The 14,252-nt window shown below is 49.2% G+C and overlaps 1 protein-coding gene across 2 annotated transcripts; it reads left to right on the forward strand.

The window, feature by feature from the left end:
* Positions 1 to 4,017: 4,017 nt before the first annotated feature.
* Elf3 (E74 like ETS transcription factor 3) lies at positions 4,018 to 8,950 on the forward strand. 2 transcript variants are annotated; one of them, XM_029562170.1, is made up of 9 exons: positions 4,018 to 4,146; positions 4,611 to 4,781; positions 5,203 to 5,439; positions 5,541 to 5,636; positions 5,815 to 5,934; positions 6,064 to 6,153; positions 6,307 to 6,423; positions 7,328 to 7,523; positions 8,172 to 8,950. In XM_029562170.1, the coding sequence occupies exons 2-9, from the start codon at positions 4,619 to 4,621 to the stop codon at positions 8,284 to 8,286; spliced, it is 1,134 nt and encodes a 377-aa protein (XP_029418030.1). In that variant the 5' UTR covers positions 4,018 to 4,146; positions 4,611 to 4,618; the 3' UTR covers positions 8,287 to 8,950. The 2 variants fall into 2 exon arrangements, with proteins under 2 accessions (XP_029418030.1, XP_008828533.1); XM_008830311.2 differs by having other exon boundaries at positions 4,019 to 4,146; positions 5,203 to 5,424.
* The last annotated feature ends 5,302 nt before the right edge of the window (positions 8,951 to 14,252 follow it).

A 14,252-nucleotide genomic window follows, 5' to 3' on the forward strand; every position in this document is an offset into this window, starting at 1 on the left:
CTTAACCCTCTGAGCCATCTCACTTGTTTCTATGTTTTTGAGACAGATCTGACTGTAGTCCTGACTGGCCTGGAACTCACTACTTGAGTGAGAGGCTTTGTGGTGATCCTTCTGCCCCTGCCTCCTAAGTGCTGCAATTATAGGCATGAGCCACCACACCCAGCCAAAGTCACTGTTAAATTTCTTCTGCTAGGGTCCCCTCTGTGCCATGTGTGCATACTTGAACACACACACACACACATACACACACACACACTGCTATTCTCATGTTTCCTCTTCCTCACATCCCTGGAATCTCTGGGGCTTTGCTAGGCCTTACTTCTGGGTAAATATTTTTAACAGTTTGGTGATTGGTAGAGTCTGTTGAGAGCTTGTCAGTAAATTCTGATTTTTTTCAGCATGGAGATCAGTTAGCATTTTGGGCTTGCGAGTGGTAATGAGACAGGAGTTTGATTAAGATAAGCTTAAGTTGTCTTTTCTAAGTACAGGGATCTTTGAACCAGTCTCCATTTCTGGATCTGTCCTTGGCTTTGCCTTTTGTACACAAAGATGGAGAAAAAGAACAGATTTTTTTAGCCAAAACCAGGGAAAATAGTAACCAGGTTGGTGAGACAACTGCCCCATGATACACCTAACCTCACCAATAGAGGCTGATGTGGGCCACAGGACAAGGATTTTGGGGTCTGGAAGAGTGACTTTGGGGCTGGCATTTACTTGAAAACTGCTGCTAATCTCTTAGGACTGTCCTTAGCAATAGGTCATAGGCAAAGATCCCTGACCTCACTTGGGTGTCTTTCCTGTCAGCCCTCAGACCAGTAGCTATCTTTTACTTGCTCTGTACAAAAACCTATAGCAATAAGGAGCCCTGTAATAACAAGGGTCCCTGAAGGCACTTCCTCTAAAAGTCCTTCTGACTCCACTTACTATTCACTGAATAGTCATGGGGGATGGGGTTGTGTAGGCTGCCTCACCATTTTAGCTCTGCTGAGTCCTACTGAGTGTGTGCTTTTATATGTCTGGGGCTCAATGTTCTACCCTCCCATTGTGAAGATAAAGTTAGGTCACTGAAGCTCTCTGCGAAAAGGCAGGAGTCTCTCTTGTCATGAGTAGCATATGGGCAGGGTACCGGGAAGGTCTGAAGCACCCACTTCAAGTCTTTTCCACTTTTCTTCCCCATTTGGCTGTTGAAGGTATTACTATCCAGTCGGGGGATGGGCTAGCTATAGGATTTCCTTCCTTAGCTCCATTTCTCCTGGAAAGAAGCTCCTTGAAGGCAAGGGAGCTGATGGCTGCATTAATCTCTGTGCATCCTTCTCCTCTCTTTGCCCTGGAGACCCACCCAGGTGTTCTTGGGGCAGAGAGCATGTGAGCAGCCCTGAGGGTAGGAGCTGGTTCTCCCACATTCCAGAGTGAATGACTGGATAGAGGGTGTGGTTGCCTCTGGCTGTTTGGGGCAGGCCCCCTGAAGGGTTGATGAAAATCCTACCCAGACCCCCCAGCTCTTAGCTCCCCTAACCTAGAGGAAAGGATGCTAGTTTTGAAGTTCAGAGGAGATCCTTTGAGGGGGACTTTTGTGGCCAGTGCAGTACCTGGAGGCTAAAGAATCATCTTTTGTTTGAGAACCACCTGGGGGTTGTGTGTTCATAAATGGGGTGGAGATCCTACTCTCAGATGCAGAAAAAACTGATAGTTCAGTATAGAGCACTTACCTAACACATACAGTGCCCTAGGTTGGATCCTCAGGCACCACACAAAAAACATCTGGAGCTAGACAAGATCTTAGGGATTATCAAGGCCCAACAACCTTGTTCTTTGTATATTTAGTTTTTGTTGTTAGTTTATTTTACATGTATGTGTATGTACCTGAGTACATGTATGTGTACCACATGTATGCAGGAGTCTGTGGAGGTGAGAAGAGGGGTTCTGATCCCCTGGACCTGGAGTTACAGTTTGTTGTGTGCTGTCATGTGCGTGCAAGGGAACCAAACCCAGGTCCTCTCTAAGAACAGTACATGCTATTAACCACTGAGCCATCTCTCCAGTTTTGTGTATTTGTTTTTGAACCCAAGATATCTGTATCTGTAGCCCAAGATAGCCTCAAACTCTGTAAGTAACTGAGGTTGGCCATGAACTCCTGATTCTACTGCCTCTACCTTCTGAGCACTGGGTTTACAGAAACATGCTACCATGCACAGCTTTATTAGTGCTACAGCTTGTGCACCCTAGGCAAGTACTCTGCCAACTGACCTACATCAGTCCTTAAAAATTGTTACTGTTGCCGGGCGTGGTGGCACATGCCTTTAATCCCAGGCTGTGGGATCTCTGTAAGTTCGAGGCCAGCCTGGTCTACATAGTGAGTTCCAGGCCAGCTGGGGCTACAGGGAGACCCTGTCTCAAAAAGACTAAAAAAAAAAAAAAAAAAATCGTTACTGTTATTATTATTATTAGGCTCACTCATACCACAGTGTGCATGTGGAGATCAGAGAACAACTTTGGAGTCATTTCTCTCTTGCCTTTATGTAGGTTCCAGGGATTGAACTCAGGCCATCAGGTTTGCACAGCTAATGCTTTTACTCACTGAGCCATCTTGTCAACCCTTCATTTTTGTTTTTAGTAGCTAAGATCATAAGTATGTGCCATATTCCTCTCCTTACTGAAATACAGGCCCACACATCTTGCCCACTATCACCTAAATGCAGATGCTAGAGTTTGAATCTGCCCCCTCCTTGCCACCCCATTGCTCCTGCTCAGGGATTTTTTTCATCTATTTTATTTATTTTTATTATTTTTATTATTTTTATTCTATGTGTCTTGAGTATATTGCCTATGTCATGCAATGCCCAAAGAGGTCAAAAGAGGGCATTGGATCCCCTGGAACTGGGGTTATGGACAGTTGTTAGCTGGTCCTCTGCAAGAGCAGCAAGTGCTTTTAACAGCTAAACCTTTTCTCTAGTTCCTTATTGGGTGTTTTTCTAGGAAGATTGTTATGTTACAAGTGTTCCAGAAACACAGTCCAGTAGTAGAGCACTTGCCTAACATATATGAAGCTCTAGGTTCAATTTACAGCACTGTTTAAAAAAAAAAAAAAAGAAAGGCGCTTGTAAGTTCGCAAGCACTACACATTATTTTTAATGACTTGACGGAAATGTTGGGCTTCTAAGCACTAGAGGGCAGCAGGCATATACTGGTAAACTGGGCGGAGAGAAGGGACAGTTACTAGAGGACCAGACTGAAGAGGGTAAACTTACCTACGTGAACTCTAGCACCTCCAGCCAACTCTAGGCCAGGAAAGCACCAGTTCGCATCAGGGAGAACTTTTAAGTAGTCTCAGCTCTACTGCAGCAACCATCATGTTTGGGTGGGCTCCAGGCCTGAAGCCATGTTGAGGCCTTGTCAGTGATGGATGTTAACAGCAGAGACTCTGGCTGGGGACTCTGGGACAAGGAGGCAGGCCGGCTCAGGCCTAGGCCAGCAGGCCCAACTACACTGGCCCAGGAATACTACCTAGTATGGTACCTAGACACTTTCAGCATCCCAAATTCTGGGAACTTTTTACCTGGCCCTTCTGTTCCCAGATTTCAGGATACTTAGGAGCAGCTGTCCTGACCCAGTCAGCCATCCATTTTGGCTTCCCCACTTACTCTTTCCTCTCCCTAGCCCAGCCCTAGCCTGTCCCCCAGAAAGAATTTGCTGGGCCAGAGGGCAGCCAAAAGTACAGATGCCCACCCCAGCAACGTTCCTGCCACCTGCCCAGTCCAGTAACCTGGGCCCAACCCCAGAGGGTGTGGAATGACAGACTCTGACAATCATTAAACCAGCCAGGCCTGATTTCCCAGCACCGCCTGCTAGGATCTGGGCCAAGTGGCACGGAATATGCAAATCACCTGGGGCCGGGAGCCCAGTCTGAAGGCCAGGAAATCCCCTGTATCCAATGAGCCACCAGCTCAGGTTACCATTGGGGACGCGCACTGAAGACCTGGCGCTGGGAGGAGCTCCGGAACTGCTGTATTTAGGGCGGGAGTAGGGGAGCTCGGTGGCCACACTCCTCAGAACTACCTGGCGAAGCCTCCTGCCGCCTGGATTTCTTCCCTACGTGCAGCCTCAGAAGCCAGCTTACCCGCCTGCCACATCGCACCCTGACACTCGGTAGGGTCACATTCCCTAACTTCAGCCCCGGGAATCGTCCAGTGGATTTACAGTTCTGAACCTAATCTAGCAGGAGTACAGGGCCTTGGGGTGTGTCCCGGGGCTGGCCCGGGATCAGAGTGGACAGGGTGGCTGCTCTGGCTCAAGGGGTCCAAGTGATCTGAGGAGGGAACCCCAGCAGGATTTGGCTAGTGATTCCACCTCGGCCTGAGGCCTTATTTATTTATTTTTTTGAGCGGAGTTTCGAAGTTTGGCCCAGGCTGGTCGCAAGTTGCTAGGCTCGAGATCCTCCAGCCTCGGTCTTCCAAGCAGTGCGCACCACCCCTGGTTCTTCAGGGGCACTTTTGAAGGGAGGATGTCCACAGCAACACCCTCCTTCGTGTCTCGGGCCTGCTGCCGCCCAGAACAGAGTAACTGAAGTGCACCTCCCCTGGCACCCTCAACAACTTGTGTCCTTTCCCCAGGGGGCCTCATGGCTGCCACCTGTGAGATCAGCAACGTTTTTAGCAACTACTTCAGTGCCATGTACAGTTCAGAAGACCCCACCCTGGCTCCTGCTCCCCCCACTGCTACCTTTGGGGCTGATGACTTGGTATTGACCCTCAGTAACCCCCAGATGTCCATGGAGGGTCCAGGTGAGTGCAGAGGGATGGGGTGGGTACCTTGGACCAGGACACTGATCTGAGGGCCTCTTGGATAAATGGGGAGAATGGGCAGGAGGGTCTCTGAGTGAATTCCAGGGCTGGCAGCTGGGGAGAACTTAATTATTTATTTATTTTGGCAGTGCCAGAGAAAGAACCTAAGGCCTTGCCTTCTTCATTCTAGGCAAGCACTTTACCTCTAAACTATACTCTCAGCCCCTGAGAAGACTGAAGTGCTGAGGTGGTGGGGATTATAGGGCCTGACAGACTGAGTGGACTGAGACCAGGGGTTGTGATTATGAATATCACTTCCTGCCTTCCCAACCCAGAGCTGAGGTGGGACCTCAGATAGGATCCCAAAGGGGCATTCGACCTGGGACCTGGGCTGACCCTGTGGCTATGTCCCACCTTGTAGAGAAGGCAAGCTGGTCAGGGGAGCAGCCCCAGTTCTGGTCAAAGACCCAGGTTCTGGACTGGATCAGCTACCAAGTGGAGAAGAACAAATATGATGCCAGTTCCATTGACTTCTCACGATGTGATATGGATGGGGCCACTCTCTGCAACTGTGCCCTGGAGGAGCTGCGTCTAGTTTTTGGGCCTCTGGGAGATCAACTCCATGCCCAGCTGCGTGACCTCAGTGAGTCCAGGCCAGGCAAGCAACAGGGGCTGGGGAGTGAAAGGGAGGATAACCCCTGGGACCTGTGGGCCCTGTGGGAAGGGTGCAGAGTGCAACCCCTCCCTGTTTCTTTCCAGCCTCCAGCTCTTCCGATGAACTCAGCTGGATCATCGAGCTGCTGGAAAAGGATGGCATGGCCTTCCAAGAGGCCCTAGGAGACCCTATCCCCTTTGGTAAGAACCCATTCTTTTTTCCTTCCTTCTGCAGCTTGCCTTGCCCCATCTACAAAGTTCTAGCAATAACCTGCTCCCCCAACTACAGAAATTCCACAGCTCTAGGTGCCTTGCCTGTTTTTACCTGTCCTTGTGCTGGTCCCCTGGGCCTCTCTAAGCTCCAACTTTCTCTTCCCAGAACAGGGAAGCCCTTTTGCCCAGGAGCTGTTGGATGATGGCCGCCAGGCCAGCTCCTACTACGGCAACAACTATGGCGCTGGAGCCCCCTCCCCTGGCAACTCTGATGTGTCCACTGCAGGTGAGAGTACTGTCTGTGTCTCAGCCACCTGTCTCTTAACACCCCAGATCACTTGGTTCCCAGCACTAAAACCCGAGCAGCAGCCAGGTAGGCTGGCCTGGGCACTCATGCTGACCTCTCCACCCCTAGGGACTGCTACTTCCCAGAGCTCCCACTCCTCAGACTCCGGTGGAAGCGATGTGGATCTAGACCCCACTGATAGCAAGATCTTTCCTAGAGGTGAGTTGAGGGCAGCTCCTGGGGGAGCCCATTCTACAGCGCCCAGTCACTCTTCCCTCTCTTCCTTGTGCTTTACTACAGTGGTTTCCATAGAAAAGCTCCCCATTGACACCCTGCCCTAGCCTTCTCTTTACCTTCCAACCCTTTCCATAGATGACTTTCCTGACTATAAGAAAGGGGAACCCAAGCACGGGAAGCGGAAACGAGGCCGTCCCCGAAAGCTGAGCAAAGAGTACTGGGAATGCCTAGATGGCAAGAAGAGCAAGCACGGTGAGTTCTGGGGCCTGAGGGACCACATTTCTTCCCTCATCTCCTCAGCTCTCATGGCCACTAGAGCTCTCTTTATTTCATTACCTTTGTGAATAGTGGGGAGGCTCCGTGGCGTTAGTCACCTCCTCATTGCAGAAGTTTGCTTAGACTTCAATAGGTGGGAAATTGAGATGCCAGGTAGGAGGCCCATGGAGAGAGAGTCCAGGTTTCCTCCCCACACACACTCTTTCTGTTCACTTGGCCACTGTCCTGCTTGCCAGAACAATCCTAGTGGTGAAGAGGGAGCTGGTGGGTGCTCAGATTGGCTCAGGGCCCAGTGGCTGGGATGGCTGGGACTCCAGGCACAGCCTGCTGAGGACAGGAGGAGCCTCAGGCTTTGTGTGCTCCAGCTGCTCAGAACTACCTGGAGGTCACCCCAAAGGTCTTTTTTGCCTCTCCTCTCTCACACACAGGTTTGCACGTATGCACTCATGGCCTGGTTTTGTTCTTGTCCTGAGGGATTATTTTTCCAGGAAGCTGTTCCCTGGTCCCCTGGGCTGTAACCAGCTCTCTGTCCCCATGTATGCCAAATTCTCACCAACACTGGTCTCCCGCTGATCCTGGGGCCTCAGGCAGTAGTGTGTCTCCATCTCTGTCCAGCCAGATGTTTGATCCATATCTTGTCATGGTGAAATGTGTATTCTGTATAAAGCTCATTCAGTCTTCTAGAGCGGCTTCACTTTGGAGCAGGCAAAGAAGGAAGAAGTCACTACAGAGTACACCCAGAGGACATTGCCCAGGGCTTCCAGAAGGGGCTAGTCTGTGCTTTAGATCTTAGTCAGCACTGTGTTGGGATAGGCAAGGCCAGGTGTCCTGAGGGGGAGTGACACCCTGGTTTGCTAACTAAGGGAACCTGCCCTTGTAGCCCCCAGAGGTACCCACCTGTGGGAGTTCATCCGGGACATCCTCATTCACCCTGAGCTCAATGAAGGCCTCATGAAATGGGAGAATCGGCATGAGGGTGTGTTCAAGTTCCTGCGCTCAGAGGCCGTGGCCCAACTATGGGGTCAAAAGAAAAAGAATAGCAACATGACCTATGAGAAGCTGAGCCGGGCTATGAGGTGAGCTGGTGGCTGGGATCCTTGAGACCAGGATGAACCAGGGACCCACTGAGCTGGCCGAGACCTCTGTTTGGACTCCACTTGTCCTCCACTAGGCTTCATGTGACAAGTGTGAGTCCTATATAGTGGGGACAGGGGCAGTGCCTACTGGGCTGGTCAAGTGACAACATGAAGGAAGTACTAGTCAGGCATGTTGTGAGCACCGTCAGGTTCAGCCAACTGCAAGCAACATTTCTGTGTGTTTTCTGCAGACTTGTCCTAAGAAAGACACTTGGAAAGTGGTAGAAAGAACGTGGCATTTGCCATGCCTATAACCAAAGCCAAACTCAGTTCACTTGTGGCCTCTGTGCCACAAGGGTGGACTAGGTCTATATCACTAAGGTCCCCTCTGCTCATGTGCCTTCATGAAAAGCCCCAGGATACAGCTGTAAGGCACAGAGAAACAAAATGCAGAAGCAGGTGCTCTTGACATAATTATAGACCAGTGTGGCAACAGCAGGTGGAAAGAAGGGAAAGCTCAGGCAGGATGGGCTAGCTCAGTATGGTGGGGCTGGAAGCTAGAGGGGGACGGGTCAGCAGAGGATCTCAGGGCTGTTGGTATATGGCATGTCTCCTACTTGTTTCTCTAATCACCTCCTCCCTACCCAGGTACTACTACAAAAGGGAGATCCTGGAGCGGGTGGATGGTCGGCGCCTTGTCTACAAGTTTGGCAAGAACTCCAGTGGTTGGAAGGAAGAAGAGATTATGGAGAGTCGGAACTAAGCGTCAGGACTGGACCTGGGATCTGACTCATAGACTCAGATTAGAGGCCTGAAGTCTTCTTGAAAGGATAGGCTGGCCAGAAGGCCCCCTTAATGTGGATGTGTTCCCTGTGGCGCTGTGGAGAGGAGATCAAGCTGGGTGTGTTGTCAGCGGTGTCCTGAAATGTGCAGACTGTGGCCTCTCTTTGCCCTCCTTGGAATTACAAGCCCCAGGGTTTGAAGCGACTTGTTCGCTGACTCTACAGCTGCGAATTCAGTTCCTTCTAGTCCCAGCACTGTAGAAGACACCCTCCTGCAGATGCCTGGGCTCAACAAGGAGGCTTAGCACGGGACAGAAGGGACAGGGTTGTGTCCTCCAGCACCTTCTTTTTGGACTGGCTTCCACCTCTCTGCTCAGTACTTGGGCTCCACAGGCGGGGGTCAGAGCATCCCTAATTTATGCGCTATAAATATGTCAGGTGTATATAGAGATCTATTTTTTCTAAAGCATTCCCCTCCCTACTTTTCTCCCACCAAATGCTGGTGGCCAGACTGGACTGTTCTAGATCCACAACTGGGCCAGTGAGAGTGGGATGATGCCAGATCCTCAAGATGGGACTCTGGATCACTTTTTCTGTGAATGGAGGCCAAGACCTCCAATAAAGTTCCTTCCGGGCTTTTTCTAATTCTGGTCTAAGCTATCTGTGTACTGAAATTTGGGCTGTGGATTGGATAAGGCATGCAGATAGGAGGGGGAAGAATTAAAGAGGAATGCAGATAGATGTAGATGGGAGGGTTGGTTGCTCCCAAGACTTCACAGGCTAGGACATGAGCTTAGGAAATAGAGGACCAGGGCTGTCTTGTTGCCACCACCCATGTGTTCAATGACCTTGGCCAAATCTTCTTCAAGGCTGCTTCCTCCTATACAACAAGGGTTTGGACCTGCTGTTCTCTAAGAAGTCTAAAATTGCATGTCCAGCCTTGTGGAATAAATAGATGCTTTTGCATTCTAGCCAAGTGGGCTGCAAGCTGAGTAGCTTTTGTGTCTGACATGATAACAGTTATGATCTTGTAAAGTGAAAAAAGCAAAACAGAATGGAGATGAGTGCTTGGTGAGAAAGAATGGGGGAAGGAACTGGTATTTGTTGACAGCCAAGACTTTATCCTGGCACTCTGCTAAATACCACTTTGCCCATTACATCCTCTCCCAAGAGAGATGTTTATCCAATTTTACAGATACAGAGTGTGAGATTCCATAGGTATACCTTGCTCTGTCCTTTTTATCCTGTCCCTGGAAGCTTCTCTAACCTCTATTTTTTTTATGTTATAAAAATATTTATTGAAGTTGGGTATGGTGGCTCATCTCTTTAATACCAGCTCTCAGGGGAAACAGAGGCAGGCAGATGTCTGAGATAGAGTCCAGCCTGATCTACATAGTGAGCTCCAGGCCACAGCTGGAGATAAAGCATATATATATGGAGAGAGAGAGAGAGAGAGAGAGAGAGATGAAAAGATAATTATATGTTTAAAATGGGGGTCCTGATTTCTCTTCAGAGCCCCCACCATGCTATCTGCCTTTGGTGCTGGCACCTAAACTCTCCTTAGAGCCCCTGCCATGCTGTTGTCCGTCTGTATTTCCACAGCATTAATAACTCTTCTAACACCCCCCCCCACACACACACACAAATAAGTTCTGTGTCAAGGCATGGAAGGCCATGTATAGCTTCTATCACTTGGGACACAGAAGCTAAGGATCCCTGTGAATTTAAGGCCAACCCAAAGTCCACAGATTTCCAATCCAGCCAGGGTTACACAGGGAGACCCTATCTCAATCCTTCCCCCAAAGCTCCCACCAATCGCTGTAAGTGTGAACTAATTTACAGATTATTTGCTGCAGGGGTGCAGATAAGAAGGAATCTTGGAGGGGGGGAAAAAGAAAAGAGTGTGGGGGTATTTATGTTTGGAACCAACTGGGGCTAGTTCTGGAGAAACAATGAGTCCAGGAAAGGAGAATGGGAAGGTTGGTTGGAGAGAATAGTGGAGTCATGAAAGAACCTAGAATCTTCTGAAGCCATTTTGAAACAAGTCCTTACATTTTAGCAAAGGCAGAGGTTTAGACAGGTTGGGCTCCATGTGGCTGTGGCCACAGATCTAGGGAAGCTCAGGCTCCACTCGCCCAAATAATGACCTCATTTCTTGAGAATCTGTATGTGCTACATACTGCTAGTTTCTCTACTAAGTCTCTGGAGTCCTTCCATGCTCAAAGTACCCACTTCGTGTTACCCAAGGTCCCCTGGCCAAAAAGTAGGGATGGCTTTTGGAAATAAGGTCACTCTTGAATATGCTTCCCTCAGTCCTCTGTTTCCTCAGCTCTAAATCAAAGACCTCTGTGGTGAGTCTCACTTACAAGGTATGTGTGGGGCAAGAGGACCAAGAAGCCCTCCAGCTCATTCTGTGCTCTGCAGAGGTAGCTGTACCCCAGGCCTGCACACGACCTTTGTCCTGCCCTCTGCCCTGCTCAGTTTATGAGCGCTTTCTTCATCCCACTATCACACTGGATCCACCCCACAGCCCTCTGCTGAGAGCAGAGGCTGGCCCAAGGTCACTGGCCAGGTGAGAGTTAGGACCAGAAACTCAGCACTCCAGCCTGTGTCCCGGGCAGAGCCCCCAGGGACTGTTTTGTTGCTGTTTGTTTTTATAAGATAAGTCTCACTCTAGTCAAGATAGTCTGGATCTCAATATTGTAGCCTAGGGAGGCCTCAAAAACTCCTCAATCCTGATCCTCCTGTTTCAGCTTCTGAAGGGCTGGGGTTACAAATGTGAGCTACCATGCTCGGCCTTCTGAGGACACATCTTACTCAAGTCTTTCTCCTCAACACTACTTTTTTAAATTTTATTTATTATTTATATTTTATGTGTATGAGTGTATTGCCTGCATGTAGGTAAGTGTACCCGTGTTGTGCAATGCCGGTGGAGGACATAAGAGGCTGTCAGATCCCCTGGAACTAGAGTCATGGACAGTTGTTAGCTGCCATGTGGGTGCTGGGATTTGAACCTGGCTCTTTTGCAAGAACAATCAGTGCTCTTAACTGCTGAGCCATCTCTCCAGCCCCTCAATACTACTTTCTACCTTCCACCACATAGGACATCCAGTGCCCTGCAGGCTTGGGCTGGCTTTTCTCAGCTGCTCCCCCAGTGACCTCTTGGTAGGAGCCAGAACACTTACCCCAAGTCTCACCAGTCCAGGGGCCTCAGAATGGACTCCCACCCAGAGAGGGGCCCTGTCCTCATCTACTTGCCCTGGGTCCCCTAGGGTGTGTCCTGGGCTGGGCTGTTTATATCCTACCCTGAGCTGCTGGTCACCGCTTATCAACTTCTGTGGGATCAGGTGTGTTGCTGGGTGGGTCAGAGGGAAGTCAACCCTCTCAGCTTGGGTGTGCCCACTGAGCCCAGGCCTGGGGGGCTGGCCTGGCTGTACTGCCTCCCCTGGATGGTTCCCAGAATCCCACAGCCCCACCCTCCTGCCAATTCAGAGGCATTCTAGCTTTGCAGGCTTTCCTGGAGGGAGGCAAAGAAGTGGGACTTCCAAATAATTTAATGAGAGAATGTCTATTTTGATGAATCTTTACTGCTCCTGGGAAGGGTTCCTTTGCTGCCATGCTGGGCCCTTTTGGCTTTATCCAAGACCCTTCATGGACCTTTTTTTTTTTTTTTGTCTTTTTGAGGGATGATTTCCTGTAGCCCCACCTGGCCTGGAACTCACTATGTAGACCAGGCTGGCCTCAAACTCAGAGATCTGCCTGCCTCTGCCTCCCAGCTGCTGGGATTAAAGGTGTGCACCACCACACCTGCCGTTTTGCTTTATCCAAGACCCTTCATGGACCTTTTTTTTTTTTTTTTGTCTTTTTGAGGGATGATTTCCTGTAGCCCCACCTGGCCTGGAACTCACTATGTAGACCAGGCTGGCCTCAAACTCAGAGATCTGCCTGCCTCTGCCTCCCAGCTGCTGGGATTAAAGGTGTGCACCACCACACCTGGCCTTTCATGGAACTTTTATAAAAGATCTTAGTTGCTATTTTATGCCATCTGTCTGTATTTATACATCTGTCTGTCACCTCTGTTCCTTTCCCAGTTATAGCACCTCTGTGCAAGTGCTGGACATACTCGTGTCAGAACCTAGTGCAGCACCTAGCACAGAGAGGGTACTTTGTAAATATTAGTCAAACTACCCTGTGATTGCCCCGACCCTGGAGACCCCACTGCACAAACACACACACACACACACACACACACACACACACACACACACCATGTACAGCAACGCACATCACAGAGATGATATACTCCTGTGTATAATCCCACATACTGTACACTCACACATCACATATATACGCCACTTGCACTAACATAGTCTCTCTTCACATGCACTTTTAAAAAAAAATTATTGAATTTTGTGTACTTCATACAGAACATTTTAATCATCTTTATACCCCCTTCCCCATCGGCCTCCTCCACTAGCCACCCCCCAACACTGGAATTAATACATTCTGTCATTTGTGTTAAAGCCTATCATGTCAAGTTAGTGTCTCAGATGTCCCCCTCAAGTTCATCCACTGAGGTCTAGTCAGTCTATCTGGAGTCTGTCCCTTTAAGAAGATCAGCTCTTTCTCACCCAGCAGTAATCAGCTGTCTTCGACTGAGCTTGGGGCCTGCTTTCCATTTCCACAGTTCTGTGCTGGGTTTTTGTCTGCTTGAGCTTACATGGTTCACATGTGCTTGTATGCAAGACAAGCACTATATAGTCACACTCACAGAAGCCACACAGTAACACACACCCTTGTGTGTATCTGATGCATTGGGGAAAACTGCAGACAGACAGACAGACAGACGGACAGACAGACAGACACACACACACACACACACACACACACACACACGCACAATCATGCTATTGCCCAAGTTCCTGCATAGCCTGGGGCATGCCTTCCTTCTATGTGGTGCTCCATGATGAGAGTGTGTTTGGTACCCACTCTACCTGACAAAATGATGGCTTGTTGAGGATGTCATTTAACATATGGATAGCAGTGCTGGGGGCAGGAAATAGTCAGGCTCATGAGTATGGAAACTCGGGCAGCTCCTTCTACTCTGAGGGTTTGGGATGGAGACCAGAGAGCCCTCATATTTACTAAGATGTATTATATTTTTATCACCTGAAAGATAATTTTTAACTTGGTGTGATGCAGAGCATATTATGGGCCTTCACCATACTGGAAGAGCTGCCTAAGCCATAGTGCCCAAAGATGCCCACCAGTGTCCTGCAGTCCTGCCTCTCCTTGCTAGGGGAGGAGAGTTGGCAGATTCTCATCTGACTGTACAATAGCTCTTCACATACCTTCCTTTTCCCTGTCAGGAAGAACACATACTTCAGCTGAATCCCTACATCATGGCCATTCACCAAGGATTTCAAGAAGACAGCACTCTGGTTCTCCCATTTTATAAATGAAGAAAGTGAGGCTCAGAAAAGGAAGGTAGGCATGATGTCATACACCTGTAATACCAGGAGGCTAAGGCAGGAGGACTGCTGTGAGTTTAAGGCTAACCTGTGTTGCCTAGTGAGTTCAAGGTCAGCCTGCGCTACATATTGAGATTCTGTCTAAAAGGAAGGAAGGAAAGAAGGAAGAAAAGGAAGAAAGGAAGGAAGGGAGGAAAGAAGGGGGATTTAGCCTTACAGCATGCTGATACTGAGCCTGGGTTTAATATTCATAGCTGATTTCTTGTTGGGTGCCCACTAGGTGCCAGGCAATGTATCTAGTAATTTCTTTGCACATGTCATTCATTCATTCTCTCAGTCATTCAATGGTTGTCTACTGTAAACCTGGCTCCATCTTGGAAGCAGGTAATCACATCAGGGAAGAAGTCACCCAGAACAGGTAGAAGGCATGGAGAGGAACCTAAGGGATTTCTTCAAAAATGTCTGTAGTGTAAGGA

Source organism: Nannospalax galili, unplaced genomic scaffold, assembly GCF_000622305.1.
Source record: "Nannospalax galili isolate Female #2095 unplaced genomic scaffold, S.galili_v1.0 scaffold113, whole genome shotgun sequence".
NCBI lineage: Eukaryota > Metazoa > Chordata > Mammalia > Rodentia > Spalacidae > Nannospalax > Nannospalax galili.